Source organism: Python bivittatus, unplaced genomic scaffold, assembly GCF_059951505.1.
Source record: "Python bivittatus isolate LINGU-HERP-01145 unplaced genomic scaffold, Pbiv_v1 ctg000080_np1212, whole genome shotgun sequence".
Taxonomy (NCBI): domain Eukaryota; kingdom Metazoa; phylum Chordata; class Lepidosauria; order Squamata; family Pythonidae; genus Python; species Python bivittatus.
The window spans coordinates 1,476,257-1,494,260 of record NW_028277035.1 but is presented as its reverse complement, the minus strand read 5'-3'; the positions used below and the strand labels follow the sequence as shown (position 1 = coordinate 1,494,260).

At 37.2% G+C, this 18,004-nt stretch overlaps 1 protein-coding gene across 1 annotated transcript in view; it reads right to left on the bottom strand.

Moving 5' to 3' along the window:
* Positions 1-18,004, bottom strand: part of CDR2L (cerebellar degeneration related protein 2 like) — a 36,848-nt gene that overhangs the window by 18,134 nt on the left and 710 nt on the right. The window contains exon 2 of the mRNA XM_007428029.4: positions 11,835-13,230. Coding sequence (XP_007428091.1) covers positions 11,835-11,913 — 79 coding nt within the window. The 5' untranslated portion in view covers positions 11,914-13,230. The remainder of the gene's footprint in view (positions 1-11,834; positions 13,231-18,004) is intronic.

The following is an 18,004-nucleotide window of genomic DNA, read 5'->3' as shown; positions in this document are numbered from 1 at the left end:
CATGGAAAGTCTGAGTCAACTGCCTAATTCAGTTATAGTTTTTCCAATGCAGTTTTGTAGAAAAATTAGTCTTTTAAAAATAACATTCCCTTGCATCTGTTTTAAGCTTTCTCATATCACCCCTTGTTAAGCTTTTTGCCAAATATTCTTTATACTTTAAGACTTGAAATCTTTAATTTTGTAATCCAGAAAAAAATGAGACTCACCAAGGGGAGTATTTATCTGTTGTAAAAGAAGATCTCTCAAGCTATAATTAGTTCCACATGTGGCTAAGAAATGAGGGTTGGCTGGTCTTACTACTTACCTTATTAGGCTACACTGCAGCTGTGAACCTAAATGGAATCCTGTGTCTCCCAGCCACTTAACTTGCAAGCAAACAACAAAAACTTGTTTTTGCAGTTTACTTATGGAGAGCAGCTATCTGTAGAACAGATAGGGGGTTATTGTGGTTTATTTCACAATCTTTCCATTATCTAGAGAGGTTTTGGCATCCAGGGCTGGCCCTCTGGGTGCCATCTCTGCTCTAAGATGACTAGACCACCATTAATCCTCACTGGAAGTCCAAAATTAACAGAATTTTTTGAAAACAATCTAAATAAAGGCACTGCTTTCTTTATTTGGAATGGTTTGGGATAGAAGTAAAGCTTTTATTAGAAGTTATGTCATACAGTATAATACTGAACTTAAAAAGAAGAGCCAAGAGAAAACAGAGGCTAATTTGGATGAAATAAAAAGAAAAGAATTAAAGAAATTGCTAGAGAAGACAAGTATTTATCAAATTAAACTTTTACAGGATTACCACTTCTGGAATAAGCCAGGATTTTAAATCAACTCTGGCGTAAGGTTCTGCTTTATCTTTACTTGGTGTCACCATCATTCCCTGAGTCAGATGAAATGGAAAACAGCGGTCAATTGAAGAGTTCTTGATTTAAAGAAAGGAGACTGGAAAGTGGAATATGAGGATGTATATATATATATCTAGCTTATTCAGTTAAGATGATTATAGAAATGGAGCCCATCAGAATTTCAATACATAGAAGCAATAAATGAGAACTATGTGGCAAATTTTCTTTTTGGGGACTATTGGAGATAGGATGCAATTCAAAACCCACATCTGGACATCTTCATTACACACTGCCTGACTTTGGGAAATCTGTACCTCTGTAAAACACACACATACTGCTACATTATATAGTATAGTATAGTTTCAGAATAAATATTTATTATTCAGTAGAGCATATAAAATCTGATAAAGAAGCTTTAGCAGTTTGCCTTTTCTCAAAAGAGACATACAGTATTATGTCAAGAAGAATGAGGAAGGCAGAAAGCTACACAATAAGAAAACATGAACTGAGAATTCATAAAATCAGAATGGAACAAAATGGCAACAGTCCAGGCACCAAGTTGTCATGGTTACTGAAACAGCTCTGGGTGACCCGACACATTTGTCACACTCAGATCAGTTCTAGGGCAGCTTAAATAAAACATAAACAAACAGTTGTTCATAAAACTTGCAAATGAATGTTTATTCGCTTAATCTATTTTAACAATTATCTAGCAGTTAAGCTGCACACCAAATAAAGTTTTAATAATTTTTCTATATGACCATTATCCAATGTCATTATCCAATGTATAATTAAAGGTCATCATTTACCACCCCCCAAACAATGAAATTATTTCTATTCATGTCTGAGGCAAGCAAATCAATATTACAGGGATCTAAGTCTATGCTCCATTCATAGATGGAAAGAACAGGAAGCTGAACATTTTTATGGCAACTTGTAACATCTTGGTGACACAACACCATTAGTATTTTTAAAAGGCATACTAATTATAGAAGAATGAGCGCTAAAGTTGGAAGAAAATAGCATTTGGATTTGGTCTTGGTATATGAAATGAAGAAGGAAACAGATTAGTAGCATCCTGCCAAGAAAAATATGTTTATGGCAAAAATCTATGTATATTCTTCCAACAATATAAAGGATGACTATACACATGGAGATCAATGGATGTATAACAACTAAATCAAATGTAGCATGCATTCTGCAAACAAAGGTGCAGAATTTCTGTTCAGTCAAAAACAAGACCTAGTGCTAACTATGTTTTGAAAAAAGGCAACCTAAACAAGACAAATAAAATAATCAGACCTACAAAATACAATCTCAGTGATATTCCATTTGATGATGTGGTAAAGATAAAAAGCAGAATTAATGGATTAGACTGAAATCTGTGACATCATTACAGAGGAAACAAACAAAAATATGCTGAAATACAGAAAGCAAAAGGAACAAAATGGCTGTTTGATGACACACTAAAAATACAAGAAAGATGAAAAGCAAAAGGCAACAGAAGCAGAGGAAAATTTGCCCAACTAACCAGTGAGTTCCACAGAAGAGCAAGGATAGACAAGGACATATATCTAAATAAGCAATGCAAATAAACTGAGGATTATAATCAAATGAGAAGGACAAGAGATTTTTAAAAAGAAAATTAAAGAAATCAAGGAAACTCTTTATTCAAAAATATGCACAATAAAAAGCAAAGTAGTTCTACTGGAGAAAGAAGATGATAAAGAAGAGATGACATGAAAGGAAGAACTGTACAAAAAGAATCCCAAATCAATGATACACACCAAGGTTTGATCACTGAACTATGAAATCAGATATTTTAGAAAGTGAAGCTAAACGGGCCCTAGAAAATACTTCTAACAACAAAGTTGAGGTATTTGATGAATACCTTACAAGCTGATGCTGTTAAAACGCTAATTGCAGTTTGTAAGCACGTTTGGAAAAAAAAAGGATTTAGAAAAGTTCAATTTATATATCAAAAAAGGCAGTGGTAAAGAATGCCCAACTACCAAAGAATATTGTAGTACTTATATGCTCAAAATCCTGCAATCCTGACTTCAATAGTAGATGGAATGAGAACTGCCAGAAGTGGCAGACACCAGAGATCATATTAGTAACATCCAAAGGATATTAGAAAAAGCAAGTGAGTTCCCCCCAAAATGTCTTTTTTGGTTATACAAAAGTTTTTGACTCCGTTGACTACAATAAATTAGTTAGAAATTAGTAGTTGCAATATCAATGTCAGTAATGATGTCTGCCTCTATGGATAGACTATGTCCAAAAGATGTTATTGAGGGAATTTTATCTGACAAGATAAGAGATGGTATCAAAAGTGGATTTACAACTGACAGGCCAAGAGAATGTCTTAGAAAAGGATATTTCACTGGATCTACAAAAGAAACTGGCTGAGGTTTTAAAATTTAAAAGGGAAATACAAATGACATACCAAGAGAGTGACCTGGATAATTTTTTCTTATTGGATTTACCAAAAAGGCTTGTTAAAGCCTTGAAGAACTCTGTGCAATGGGACAAAGAAGAAGTGAAGAAAAATCATTGTTTATCTGATCAAGGTTAAAACAAGATATAGCAACTTCTGGACTTTATGGACTTACTGCTGACACCAGGACTGAAAAGATGATGTTTTATGAATATGTGTATAGATAAGAGATGGGATATCCATTGAAGGGTAAATGTTTGTAAACTTAAAAGGGGTGAAAAGTCACCAAATTTGTTTATACTTGTGATGCAGGTTGGAAGTCACTTCTTTATATATTACTTTTCTTTTTATTATATTCTTAGTTTTCTCTTTCTTCTCTCTTTTTATTCTTTTCTCTTGCACTTCTTTCTATTCTCTTCTTTCTTCAAGTTTAGTTTTCATTAGATTTTACTATTATAACCAAAATTCTTAATAAAAATTATATATAAAAAAAGACTACAATAAATTATGAGTGGCCCTTAAAACTACCTATCATCTGTATGATGACCAAGAATTAACAGTCAGAATGAATATGGACAACTAAATGGCTCAAAATTGGGAAAGAAGTATGCCAAGGGTTGTATCACATCATCTTATTAATTGAATTTCTATGAATATGTTATAGTGAAAAATATTAGACTTGAAGAAATAGAAATTGGAATTAAAATTGTTGGGAGAAACATTAAAAACTCATATATACTGATAACTCTTTGATGGCTGGAAGCAAAGAAGACTTCAAGAATTTCTTGTTGGAAGTGGAAGGAGAGTGCAAAAGCCAGAATCCTGCTCAACATTTAAAGAAAACAAAACAAAAAACCTAAGATTATGTCAACAGGCAATGCCAACCCAACGCAAATAGATAAAGATTTCACCTTCCTAGGCTTAAAGGTTTATAGGAATGGGGACTGTAGTGAAGATAAGAGACATCTGGTACTTCAGAGAAAGACTATGATAGATCTAGACAAAATGCAGTGACATTACACTGGCAACAAAGATACACATTGTCAAAGCCATGGTTTTCCTGATTGTGATGTATGGCTAAGAAACTTAGACCACCAGAAAGTCTGAACAAAGAAAAAATGATGTCTTTGAATTGTGATGCTGAAGAAAATGTTGAAAATATCATGGATCTCAAGGAGGACAAATCATTCAACATTAGATGAAATACAGCCAGACTGCTGACTGGAAGCACTAATAATGAAGCTAAAGCTTACATATTTTAAACATATAATGCAACGACAAGAGTCATCAGAGAAATCCTTGATACTTAGAAAAAATGAAAGCAATCAAAAAAGGCCTACAGAAGATAACATGACTCGATGCTTTCACTTGTATCCCAAACATGAATTTTCAGGAATTCTGAGAAGCAGTTACTGATAGTCAATCCTGGTAAAATGATACCTAGTGGGTCATGAAGACTCAGAGGCAACCAAACTACTGAACAGGACATTTTGTCATAACATCTTTCCTTCCCTCCCAGATTTAATGTACATTTTAGAAATTGTTCATTATCTCACCATTCTATCATTTGTAAATCAAATATTATCTCTTTTAATAGCTTGAATGAAGATATGGTTCTTTTCCTGAACTCTTATTGCTATCTTTAAGCACTTCTTCTGTTCTTCTATAGAACAAATCTGATAAGCAGAAAATGGCTTTCCTTCATACATTTTACTATAATTTATTCAGCTACTATACATTTAATGAGGATCATTGCCTCCCACATTATATAATACTGCAACTGAGATAACTACCATATTTGTGATGAGCAGGGTTTCCAAGCATAAAATAGAGACAATATATACTCCAATATTGGCTCATATCTTGCATACTTCAGTCTGCCCCCCCAAGATTATAATCTTTATTTTGGCCTTACTCATACCACAGGAGCAAGGAAATCCTATCTCCAACAACACATTTTTCTGAAGATTTTTCAAGAGAAGCAGCCTGCTAAACATCCCTATAGCTTTTTGACTTCTGCTTCAGGCTCCAGTTTTTTCCTAAAAGCTTTTTCAAATCAAAGGTTTAATCTGCTTTGAATGCATAATATAAATCTCAGTTGTCTCTGCAACAATAGACTAACATTAATTTTCCAGAATAACCAACACACTTGTGATTTAAGGCTATGCCAACAAGATTTCAAGCTGCTACTTCACAATTCCTTTATTTATAATTAGATAATGTGATCAATAGGTGTGAGCAGTAGAAATATTTAGGAATGGCAAGCTGAGGCTTGCAAATGGCCCTTGGGCACCTTTTAATAGCACTCCCCTGAACTGTATCACCAAAATCCAGTGAAAATTTGCCAATTCTCAGAGTGCAAGTTCCTGTTCTTTTCAAAAGAGGTTTTTTTTTTAAGTGTGTCAAACTTTCAATAGGCTTAAGGCACATAACAAATTAAACAAACCACATCTTCTCAGCTTGAAATGGGCCCAGTTCAAGATTGAAACACTTTTGCTAAGCTTGGAACCACCTCAGAACCATGCCTGTGATGAAAGAACAGCCCATTTCAAGCTTGAAACATTTTTAATTTGAAAGTTTTTATACTCTTGTAGAAGCTGTTTCATGGAAGCAAATATGGCTTCACACAACTTAAAATGAAAATGGTACAGCAACGATTAAACTTATTCTTGATTCTGACAGTTTAAATTGGCTCTACAATTTATGTAAGATACTATCTTCAATCTAGGTGCCTTGAAGATATACAGTATTGGGCTTCAACTTTCATACTTCTCAGCTAGGAATAATTGAACTTGCTCCATGATGTCTACAAGGCATCAAATTGGGGGATGATCATTTAAGAAACAATATGAATTCCAGCAAACAGAAAGCAATGGCTAGTATCCCCACAAAAGTGTCTTTACTAAAAATATATCTACCCCAGTAAGACACCAGTGGAAAGCCAGGCCTGGTAAGCTGAAAGAGTTGACCAAAGCGGTATGTTTATGGAACAGGATGGGCACACTTCAAAAGTGATTTAAAAGAAGTGTTCTGGATCTTGCATGAGCACTAGACAAACCCACAAGCAAATCAGTGACTAAATTCCTTCTTTGGCAAAAATGGAGGCCTTTCCCAAACTGATTGTGCAGAAATGCACCTGACTCTTACACTGGAGAAGGGCACCACCCTGCTTCTCCTATGTGCATAGGACAGGAAGGCCGGGATAGTCAGTTAGATGTTTTCCTATTACTAATGAATAGAAAACATCTGGGAGAAAGAAAGGATAGCATATATGAGATTTTGTTTAATGTATTTATTATTCTAAAATAAATTATTTAATTGGAGAGAATTTTTTACTCTTTCAAAATATCTTCAATTTTCAGAAGACAAAACAAAACATAAATGCCCTAGGGAAAAAAATGGAAAAATAATTCTGAGCCTTCCCATATTTTTGCTGGAATGCAATTAATTTTTCAATGCTAGATGAAGTAGTCCGTATAGCTATCTGTAACATAGACCAAATCTGGCATAATTCAGTTAAATGGCTAATGTATTTTTGAACGTAACAGTGGTTGCTTTTTTGGCAGGGCAGGGGGGTTTGTTCACATATAAAACTTTACAAATAAAATAACTCATACTATATATTTCAGTACAGAAATCTGGATTCCAGAGAAGTGTTTCTGAGTGTAAATAGGTTTTTATTATATATTTGATTTCTGGCAACTACCTGGGCTAGGCATACATACACACACACACACGTATATAAGAATGGTATATAATAGTATATAATTCTACTATATATTATTCCTATATTTAATATATATCTCCACTAAAATAAACAAATTATTTTTGAGAAATTAAATACATATAAAAATACAATGAAGTTTCAAGCTAATAATTTGACAATCACATTTCTAGACCATAAGCCCCGAGGCAAGAAAATGAGTGACGATTACCTAAAATTGATACTAGGATAGTTTTAAAAAATCCAGCATTATTTAAAGAACTATTAAATAACACAAGATTTAAATATTCTTGCCAAATATTATTTTAATTCAAGCTTTTTCTCTAGCATAGATTTTTAATTGCATGTGTTAAATTAGCTGTGCTCATGTGAACATATGAATTTAACTCAATATGGAAACCCTGTAATTCAGCAATTAGCTAGGTTATGAAGTTTGCCATGTGGAATATATTTATACAAGAATTCCACAAAACTATCAAATTTTATAAAATATCTGCATTATAAATACTGCTGAAATCCGAAGTCATTTTTGCCAATCCATTACTGCATTGTTTACTTAAGAAAACTACCATCAACATATTACTGTACTGTAAGTTGCAATTTGCTCTTAGTATATTGCTCTTAGTATATGTTGGAAAGACATGATGATCTAGACTAGGCCTGGACAACTTATAGAGAGGAAAGGGCCACATTGATTAAAATTATTTTTATTTAAAAATAATCACAGACCACAAGGAATACCTGATATGCCAATCAGCTGTTTGGTGACTGGCAGCGCAGCAGTGACGGAGCTGGTGGTGTTGGTGAGGCCTGGAGGCGTTGGCAGCGTGTTTTTGGTGGTAGCGACAGATTTATTGAGTTTTTAAGAAATGCTGACGGGCCACACAAGGCTGCTTGGTGGGCTGTATGTTGGGCAGGTCTGATCTAGACTGTGGTAACTAATCTGTGTAATTATGTACAAGAAATTAAAATGTACTCTGCTGGTAAATCTGGGGCAACTGTTCTGTGCCAGCCTAAACCAATTCACAAGGTTGCTGTGAGAATGAAATGGGGGACAAAGCACACCAAGTCTTCAAAGGTGGCTGGCACAGGGTGGGATGCAATATATAGAGATAGATTACAAAAGGAGATGTGTGTGTCATGCTCTTGAATGTGACTGACAAATCCCAGCAAGAGCCAAGTGTTTTTGGCATCCAACTGCAATTCATTTTAAAGAAGCATTAACTGCGAAGCAAGCAAGATGCAAAGGTATAGAAAATGTTCTCTGGTTCTTCAGAGTTAAGTTTCCTAATTCTCTCCCTTGACAACTCTTAGCAAACATTCCTTGGAAAGCTGCTGGATTATGTCAAAAGAGCCACATCATCATGTTCCAGCTGACAGAAACAAAGCTCACTGTTGCTGCTTCCCTCCGTAGTTCTTCCTCTGTTCGTGCATACTAATCATAGCACTTCCTGCAAGGAGCAACACTTGGATCCCAGAATGCTTTCCTTCAGCAAATGGGAATGGGAGGAATGATTAAACCAAATACATATATGAAAATGTGTATTCCAACAAACTAATTTTTTCTACAGGCTGTTGTCTGTGTTCGGATGGAAGCATTACTGTACAGGCAAAACCCAACAAACCCAGTAATTATTGGTACTATTTAAATGTGCTATTGCAGTATCGCCTCCAGCTGCTTGTTAACAATGAAAGAAGTATAAAAAAAGAAAAGGGAGGTACCAAATCTTACTGCAAGAAACAAAATAAGCCCATTTTTGTTGATACTTCATTACCCATATTCAGCAGCAGATTTAAATCTGAAAGGAAGCTAATCCGATCCAAAAAATTAATCCAAGACATTTGTCCATAATGTAACATTTTAAAATCAATCAATATAATAGTAGTTTTGTCTATGGAACACACATCTGCAAAAGCAGAGAACTGAAGTGCTGGAAGAAGCCCCCAAATATCATTCTCATCCTGAACGTTTTGAATTTCATAGCTCACAATATCTTGCTGTTGCCTGAAGTTAATTCAAACAGTACATAGAATTCCTCCTTGTATATCCCCTTCCTCTTGCTTTAAAGATGATAATTCAGCAATACCTTTTGGAGGCTACATCAAAGGCTTTGTGGGACTGCTATGGGAGTTACATTCTTCGTCTCAAGGCCAACTTCTCCCAGATTTAGAGCCTATAGAATTTTTTGACCATACTAGTTGGAGATATTGAGAATTACACTACAACACGTTTGGAGGGCATCTATTTGGGAAAGGCTTTTTAGATGATACTGTCCATCTACCTTTCAAGAATATGAGACAGAAATGTTTTTATTACTATGACTGACAGAACTGAGATCATAAAATGAAACTGCAATGTTCTGCATTTTGCATCAGCTACCAGATTATAAATTAATGATTTTATTCATATCAATTTTTTAACTGTCCGGTCTGATACAAGGAAAGAGCAAGAGGGAACTAAGTCTATGCACTAATTGTTTTTAGGAAAGGAACATAATTAATGAAAAGCAAAAAATAAAAAGCAGTATAAAAACTGGTATTACATGTAACCTAACTCATTGGGACACACATAAGAATACTGAAACTAGCTTAGAATAAAAGAAAATGCAAGCGTTACAAATACTATATACTTTTGCAACTGGATATAATTCATTACAATAAGAGTCAGGTAGTTAGTGTGTGTAACCCTTTACGTTAGCTTCTATATAAAGCACTGTAGCTTATAGAACACTTTTATTTTATGTATCATTAACTGAACTAGAAAAACCACAGTAATATATCCATTACCGATGAGTTCACCGAACAACCATTGTTCTTAAAGTATTTTGCCTTTAGCAATGAAAGCATTTAATCTGAAGAGCAGAGACCCTTGCCAAATTTTGCTTTTCCTTCATGGAGATAGCCTCCAGACTCCCTTTCTACTGCATAACTAATAACCACATTGCATCATACCAGCCTCCACACTTTCTAACCAAAAATGACAATCCCACAATGAGTATCAATGTCTCAGAGTATTACCCTGGCTCAACACAGCTCCATGTAGTACAATAGTGTTAATACATGACAGCTTTGTGCATCATGTAATCATACCCTGTTAGGCTAATTCCTACATTTTGTCTGTATCGATACCTTGGTTGATCTCAGGAAGTTAAGCAAGGTTGGTCCTGTGTCTTAGTTCCTTAGCAGACTACCAGAAAATACCAGGCCTGCAGATTAGACTAGGAAAATGAAAATCCTGGGAAAAAAGCATTTGTAAACTACTTCCATATTGTTGTCAACAATTTTTATGAAAATGTCCATGAAGTCACCAAGAATTGAGACTAACTTTAAGGAAGTTATTTATATTTCTAGTATTTATTATAAACACTACTTTTCTGAACATTGTTACTCAATAATTTTGCCAGTTTATCAACCTGATGTGCTTGCATGATACCCCTGCAAGAAACAGTGTAAAACTGTGTGTCTGAACTTGCACTAGGGCTGCGGGTGGCATATTCACAACTTAACCACTTTAGTGCTAGCTCAGCAAATATTAATGTTGATATTTAAAGATGCACTAGCTCTCCAAATAGTACTAATCAAACACACATCTTCACATTGCACAACCTTATTTCTCATTTAAATGATAATGCAGAATTATTAGAGTACAATACTGCAAAAATTTCAGTTCATAGTCATCAAACAAACCCCTTGGTTATCTCACTGCTGTAGAACGTATTTACTGCTGCTGATCCAAGAAATGGGCCAACAAGTATATGTTCAGGTTCACCTAGTCCTACCTTAATCAAGTTTCTTGACAGAGGATCCAATTTTATCTTTCCTTTTAGGATCTTGACTTTATGCAAACAACATGGAACAAGTTATAATCCTTAAATAAGATCATAATCTGACCAAATTTAAGATTCAGTGTTTTGGTGGAAAAGTTTAGGACATGCTTAAATTAATGTGACACAAAGGTCCTAAGCTATAGCCCTTTCTCTATAAAAGAGAACTGACCAGCAATTAATATAGTTAAACCAGGGTCAGTATTTAATTTATTAATGTTTTAAACAATCTTCTCCTAAGAAGCCATCTAGGAAATGTAACAACAAAAAATTATTAGATAATGATATCTAATGTGAATTAGATAAATACCTAATCATCATTTTGTAATGTTGTAAAATAAATACTTAAGGTCTAAATAATTATTAATTTTCAAATTCCTTGTTCTGCTCCCCAGGTTGGGAAAACTTTTATGTTTCAACAAAAGAAATGCTGAATTTGCTGTGATTCATTGAAAAATACTGCCAGAAGCTGCACAATACAAAATTTACAAATTATCTGTCTTTTTAAAATGTTGGTTCATTTACTGTTGGATTATTTTCAGTTGAAAACCTGATCCGTCTCTGATTTACAACTGTCTACAACTGACTTCACTGAAACTAAGTAAGTTTAGCAGGATGAGTAAGCTAATTGATTGGACATAAATCAGCCAAGCATTTTAAGAGTTTCTACAGGGGAGAAGCTCCATGAGCCCTAATGATATAAACCAGTTTTAGCCTAACAGAGTAACAAGTGCAAAGCAAACCTTCCTCTGGGTCTACAGAGGCATTTTAATTTGAAATTGTCCCCAGGGCACACTGTGAATGGTTACACATGCAATTTGGTGACTTTAAATTCCCTGTGAGATGCTGCAAAATAGGGCTTCCAGAACAAGAGATGCGAAGCTTCTTTTTTTAACCTAGCTTCCTCCTGGTCTTGTCCTGATTTGCTGGGTCACGACTCGCGCCGTCCCCCGTGTGAAGCGCACCTTGGCTGGGGTGCTGGTGTTTATACGTTTCCTTACCTTGCTCCAAGTCCTGCTGGTCGTACCAGGGTTCCTCCTCCTCACTCTGAAACTCCTCCATCCTGTCTGCGCTTAGCATGAGCTCTACCCCGCAAACATCCAAAACTGAGCTGTGAGCAAAGAAAGGCCGACCTCTCAAAGATAATACTGTACTGCAGAGTGAGAGAGCATCAAGGGGTGGGAAGAAAACGGAGGCGGGAGGAGACCAAAGGGGATGTTTTCCAGGAGACCGACGCTGGTGAGGGCAGGAAGCGACCAGTCGCCAGACTTTAAGGCGGGAATCGGCGAGGATGACCCACTGAGGCCGATCCCGGGAGTCCTGAGGCCGAAACAATGGCTTTGCAGATGTTCTACTGTAATCAGTGCTGCTGCGTCGGTACCCCCATGCTCAAAGATTTTTCCCCACTGTCTGCATCACCTTCCTTCTCTTTTCATCTGCTTTCCGCCAAGGAGAAAGGGAGGGAGCAGGAAGGCCAGGGACGTGGCGCACGAATATCCTCCCCCTTTCTTGTCCTCCGCGCTTTCTGAAAAGAGAGGACAGGTGCTGCGTCTTTGTTACGGATGGAAATCCGGACCTGAATGCTGCAGGGCTGTTACTTGCAGCGAGTTCACTGGGTGATGCACAAAAGAAAGAGCAAGCTTCCTATGCAGCCAGTTCCGACTTGTGCAGCTCGGTGGAGACCTCTAGCATGGAACTGCTGCAAGAAAATCCATGCCAAAGACGTGGAAGCAGGAGGGGAGAGGGAAGGAGGCGGGAAGGGAGGACGACAGACCTCCCTCCTTGTCTTTTTCTCCCCCGTTCTCTTCATCAGAGGAATTCTAGACGCATTTTAGCTACTAGGCGGATTTGAGGCTTGCATTCCGGCAGGATTTGGAGAGCAGGGGCGGAGTCCCTAACGGTGCCAGGCGGGAAGCGTTGGGTGGGGGGCACCTATACCCACCCGTTGAAATCTGGACCTCTTGCTAGTGGAAGTCTTCGCCATTGTTATTCTCTGGGGAAATCTTCGCTGTTGCTCTTGCTGCGGTAAAAGAACCGCCCGACTGGAAAATGTCCCGATGGTTTTCGAATCGCTAAATTAGAAGGGGCATTTTTTTACAGCTGAAGAGACAAATAGGAGAGGGCACAGAGTAAAGAAATAAGATGGGTGGGTCGCATTTGTCGGTGGCAAGGCTCTATCGGTTGCCCCGGGGTCTGATTTTTTGTATTTGCTCAACCCACATAAGAGTATCGTTGTTGCGAGTATTGTTGAGGGTACCCTATGTTGAGCCAGAGAGCTTCATTTTCCGGAGTAACTCCCGTTTGCTCAATACCTCAGAAGTTCCTTTTCTTTTAGAAATCGAACACCGGCTCTGGGCCCAGGTCAGCACATTACACTGTCGTGCCTCTGCTTCCCATCTGAAAAAATGGAAATGAGGGGTTATCATAAGGATCAGCAGAATTAGCCTCAGGGATCTAGCCTTATATTTGTGCCAAGCAAAACCTACCTAAACCAAATACGCAAATATTTGGTTTGAAAGTGTCCTTATTTGGGAACCTCGTATCATTACTTTTAATCTTCTCATACCTTCTTGGACTTGAGCAAAAGCTGAAGTCTGTCTTAGCCTGGGTCCTGGTCCTATTTCTTCATACAGAAATGACCTTAACGAGAACAACAACATATTTAGGCTCACCCTCTTTCATTACTGAAGCTAGATGTTGCTTTTTTCCCAGTTCTTTTTGGCTTGGGTGGAGTTTTCTTTCAAAGATGCCAGAAACAGAACAAAACCCCACCCTCTTACTAGCTAACCTGAAGTGCAACTAGGAAGAATTTTCTGTCCTTTACTACGAGCCACAGGAACAATGGCATCTCTCTCTTGGCATGGGAAAGCTTAGTTTGGCTTGAATTAGATAGAGGATCCTAGCACCACCAGACAGAAGGCATTGTGCAAATCTTCTGTCTTTCCTACTTAAAGGCCTTTTTGTGGAAAGAAAAAACTAGCAGTGAGAGGATTACAAATGGAAGATCGTGGTCACTTTCAGCTGGACTGTGATTGCAGAATAATGCCTCTAACTATTTTAACATGTCAAACTAATCTGTTCTACTTCTTCATTCTTCTGTCAAATAACTTTGTTTTTGTTTTTTGTTTTGTTTTGTTCTTATTCCTGAAGACAGGACCCATGTGTCATGTTTTATTACTTATTTATTTTATATCCTGCCTTTCCTTCAGGAGCTCAAGGCAGCATTGGTAACCCTGCAAAATAGGTTGGGCTGAGAGAGATTAACTGGCACAGGGTAACTCAGTGAATTTCCAAGGCTGAGGGTGGACTTAAATCTTGGTTGTAGTGAGCAGTTTTGGAAGATGATCTTGCTCTGAAAATACTAAAATGTTATAAAATAAATTAGATATATTTATAAATCAGACATATATATTTATAATATCAGCAATATTCATTGCTATCCGATGCCTTTGGAGAAAACATGGTGTCAAGGAACTAAAAAAAAAAAAGTACTAATGGAGATGGCAAATATTGGAAGAGAAATGGCTGCAGCAGAGATTAGCTAGTGACCAGAAGGGAGTGGGCACATCCATGGTTCCCAATATTCCCAACATACACCTCTGACCATTTCCAAAGCAGATAATTTAACCTCATCTCCAAGATAACAGGTGGTATTGTAAAGCATAACAGATTTTTCACACCTTGTCCCTGTTATGGAATAGTGTTGGCATGATGGGAGAAGCTGTAGACTTCGTGTTTCATTCACGGGCTGGGGGTGAGATGAGGAAAACATTGTATGACTGAAGGGAAAGATTGGGTCCATACATGATAATACTACTGTGACTGGGGATAGGGCCTAACTAGCTCAGAAGAGGCTAAACAGCCTTAATTCTGAGAGGTATGGAGGTAGACTTATTAATGTGTGCAAAATCTTCATTATGTCAATAGACCAAATATTTGGTCCTTACTTTCATTGACAGGGCTTTTTCACCCATGAGACCATGATTTGCCTTCCGTTAATACATATAATAAAATCTGCATTTCAAATCTGGTCCTGCATTACAACATTTGTACCTGAACCTAGTCTGTGGGAGACTTTGAAAGGATGTAAAAGCACTCTTACTCAAATGCTGCTTGAGACAGTGGAAAACTATTTGGTATAGGATAAAAAGCTTTTTCTTTGTTCTGGATAATCTCACTAGTTCAACATGAAGCATTTAATTAAATATGGTGTTGCTGGATGATGCAGCTGAGATTTATTTTAAAAATTACAGTGAAGGCAGTTTGAGAATAAGAATAAGCAGACCAGGATTGTATGATCTAGGACAGAGGTGTATAGGTAGCCCAAGAGGCACATGTGCCCTCAAAAGCCTCGAATTCAACCCCAAAATCACTTCAAAATTTGTGCCAAACTTAATTTTAATCAAGTTTAAATTAAATTAAGTCTGTTAGACTCAGTAATAAATCACAGATTGGATACTTTATGGCTTAATTCAGATCCTTGGCATAACTAGACAAAAATCTCAAAAGACAGAGCTAGGCTAGATAAGAATCTTTATTGCAAGAATAAATAATAAAGACAAGAATGAAGCTACATAGAATAGATGATTCCAAGTGTAATGTTGGAAATATACCCTGTGTTTTAAACATAGTTATTCTTTCTCTTCTTCCCATGAATTAAAAGACTCTTGGCATTGCACTCAGTGGCCCTGAAGCAGAGTAGTTATTGCATGCTTATATAACTGCCATTTCTAGTTGGAGAACCACTGGTTCCAGCCTCAGTCTTTACTCTATTCCCCTCTCTGGGCTCCATCCTATCCCTTTCAGGCCTCTCTACCCTATCTCCTCAGCCAAGCCAGGAATGGGGGCGCTACTTCCATCTCTTCTACTTCGTCAGGAACTACCCCATTTCAGAACTTTCCACTTCTCCCCCTTCCTGACATCCCCCTTCCTGACTTGAGATAGAGGGAAGGAGAGGTCTTTTCTTTTTCTTTTTTAAAGAAAAAGGGTCAGGAAGGATCAGAATTACACTTTTGCCCAGAGTCAGAACTACTGGTAGGTGCAGAAACTTTATTGCAGAGCCATTTGGGCAGCTTGTCGCTGTGAGGGTCTTGCAAATGGAACTGTCAAAGGAGGCAAGGTAGATGACTATTGTATACCATCTCCCAAGAATGCTTGGTGCTGGGGTAGGCCTTCCAAAAGAACTCAAGAGTGTAAAATACACTACTGCAAATTTTCCTTCCCTCCACCAAGATGCAGGAATGAGTAGAGGTGGGCAAAGGTCAAGGAGGGCATTCCAGGACCAGAAGGGAACAATGGAAAATGAGGGTGCATTTTCAGTATGCCTGGAAGTTGCAAATAAAAGCCATAGACCTGATTAATGCTATCACAGAGAATGGCCTAACAAACTGGGCATTCATCTTAGATGGTCACGTGGAGGGAAAATCTGATGGAAAGCTAGGGTTGATCTTCACCACTGATGGGGGCCTTCCTGGTGGTGATGGACAGAAGACCACTTGTAGGAAGGCTTGGCATGAAGCAACTGATCCTTCAGCAAGTGCTGACAGTCTAACATTCTAGAGAAATCATGAAAATTTTGGAATGGGAAAGGGCTGTAGGCAGTTGGCAGTAGGCATGGATAATAGACATAGGCAGCCTTAAAAGATGCCAACTGAATGGAGGTGAGGTAAGCCATGGGTACAAGTTCAGGCCAATTGTCTTGCTGGTAGTTTACATAACAATGAAGGTATTTCCGAAGCTTCTGATATATGGCTGGAAGTGGGGGAGGATATGACAATGAGTAGTGGTGCCTAGCTTTCCAATCCATTCTTTCCAACACAACCATCAGGGCCAAAATATTGCCCATGCTCCCTGTGTGCCCAAGCAGACATGAATTAATGCATCATCATGTCTCGTGTGCCTTGATGAGTTTTCTCTGATTTGATCCAATAGTTCCTTTCTGAATTGATTAGTTAAGGTTTTCTCATCCCAATGCACATCCTGACCTAACTGCTGAAATTTTATCTTGAAGGCAGCAGATCTCATGGTTAACAGTCTCTTGCTTGACTGAATCCTCAGAGATATTTCTTGCAAATTCATATAGTGGCCCAAATTCATACAGTTTTATAATTTCATCAGTCCCTAGGCTAATTATAATCCTAAATGAACTTAGTTGGTGGGGAAGTCATCTGATCTTAGAGAGAGATATACTTCAAGGAAGGCAGTAAAATTGCTTGGATTCTTATTGTAGTTGTCTTGCAGGGATATGTGTATTCAGTGTCAGATGGCTATAGCAGCAGCAGTGTAAGAAAGGATTTTCACACTGATGGTGGCTAGTAACTGTTACATAAACATGATCCAGGTGCACATTGGCTAACCCTCACACAAGAGTGGTTTCTTCCTCATCACACTAAAAGCCTAAGAAAGCCAAAGTCCCCATCAAGGAAGGCAAGGCTAACTCTATTCCTACAGTCTTTCTGGTAAACTCAATATTTATAAATGGTAATATTCAAGAAGATTTGAGTGTCTTGTTTGGCTAACATTACTAAGGTAAATTTCAAACTGGGAAGGGCTGCTATTAATTTCTGCTATTAATAATAATAATTATTGTGATTTTATTAGATGAGATTTTAATTGATGAGTTTTAATATTTAACAACATTGTTAATTTATTTGTATATTATTATTAGCTACTTTGAGTACTTTTGTAGAGAAAAGGCAAGGTATAAATTACCATATTTAATTTTATACTCTGCAGCAGGATCCTATGTATATGCAGAAGAAAGTCTCACTGATGGCACTTACTCCCATTAAGATAAATAGAATTGCAACCAAGTCACTAATATATATTACACCTATAGATATAACATTTAATAATTAACATTTAAACATTAAACATTTAAAAGGGAAGAAACATAAATACATTTTAACAATCCAGATTATGTGTAAGCACATGGAGAGTGATTTATAAAGCAGAATAAGGTTTTAAAAACGTCCCGATTGAATGTTGTGCTGCTGGGAGGGAGAAGGCATGCAGCAATAAATAAATAATGTAAAGGAGCGGCTAACAATGAAAGGAACTGAGGGATCATTTTACAGACCTAGCTCCCTCTGAGGTACAGTGGGGTAAGTGTCTTGCATAGCAGATTTTGAACATAATTAAGGCAGGCAAACATTTATTTTATTGCCATACT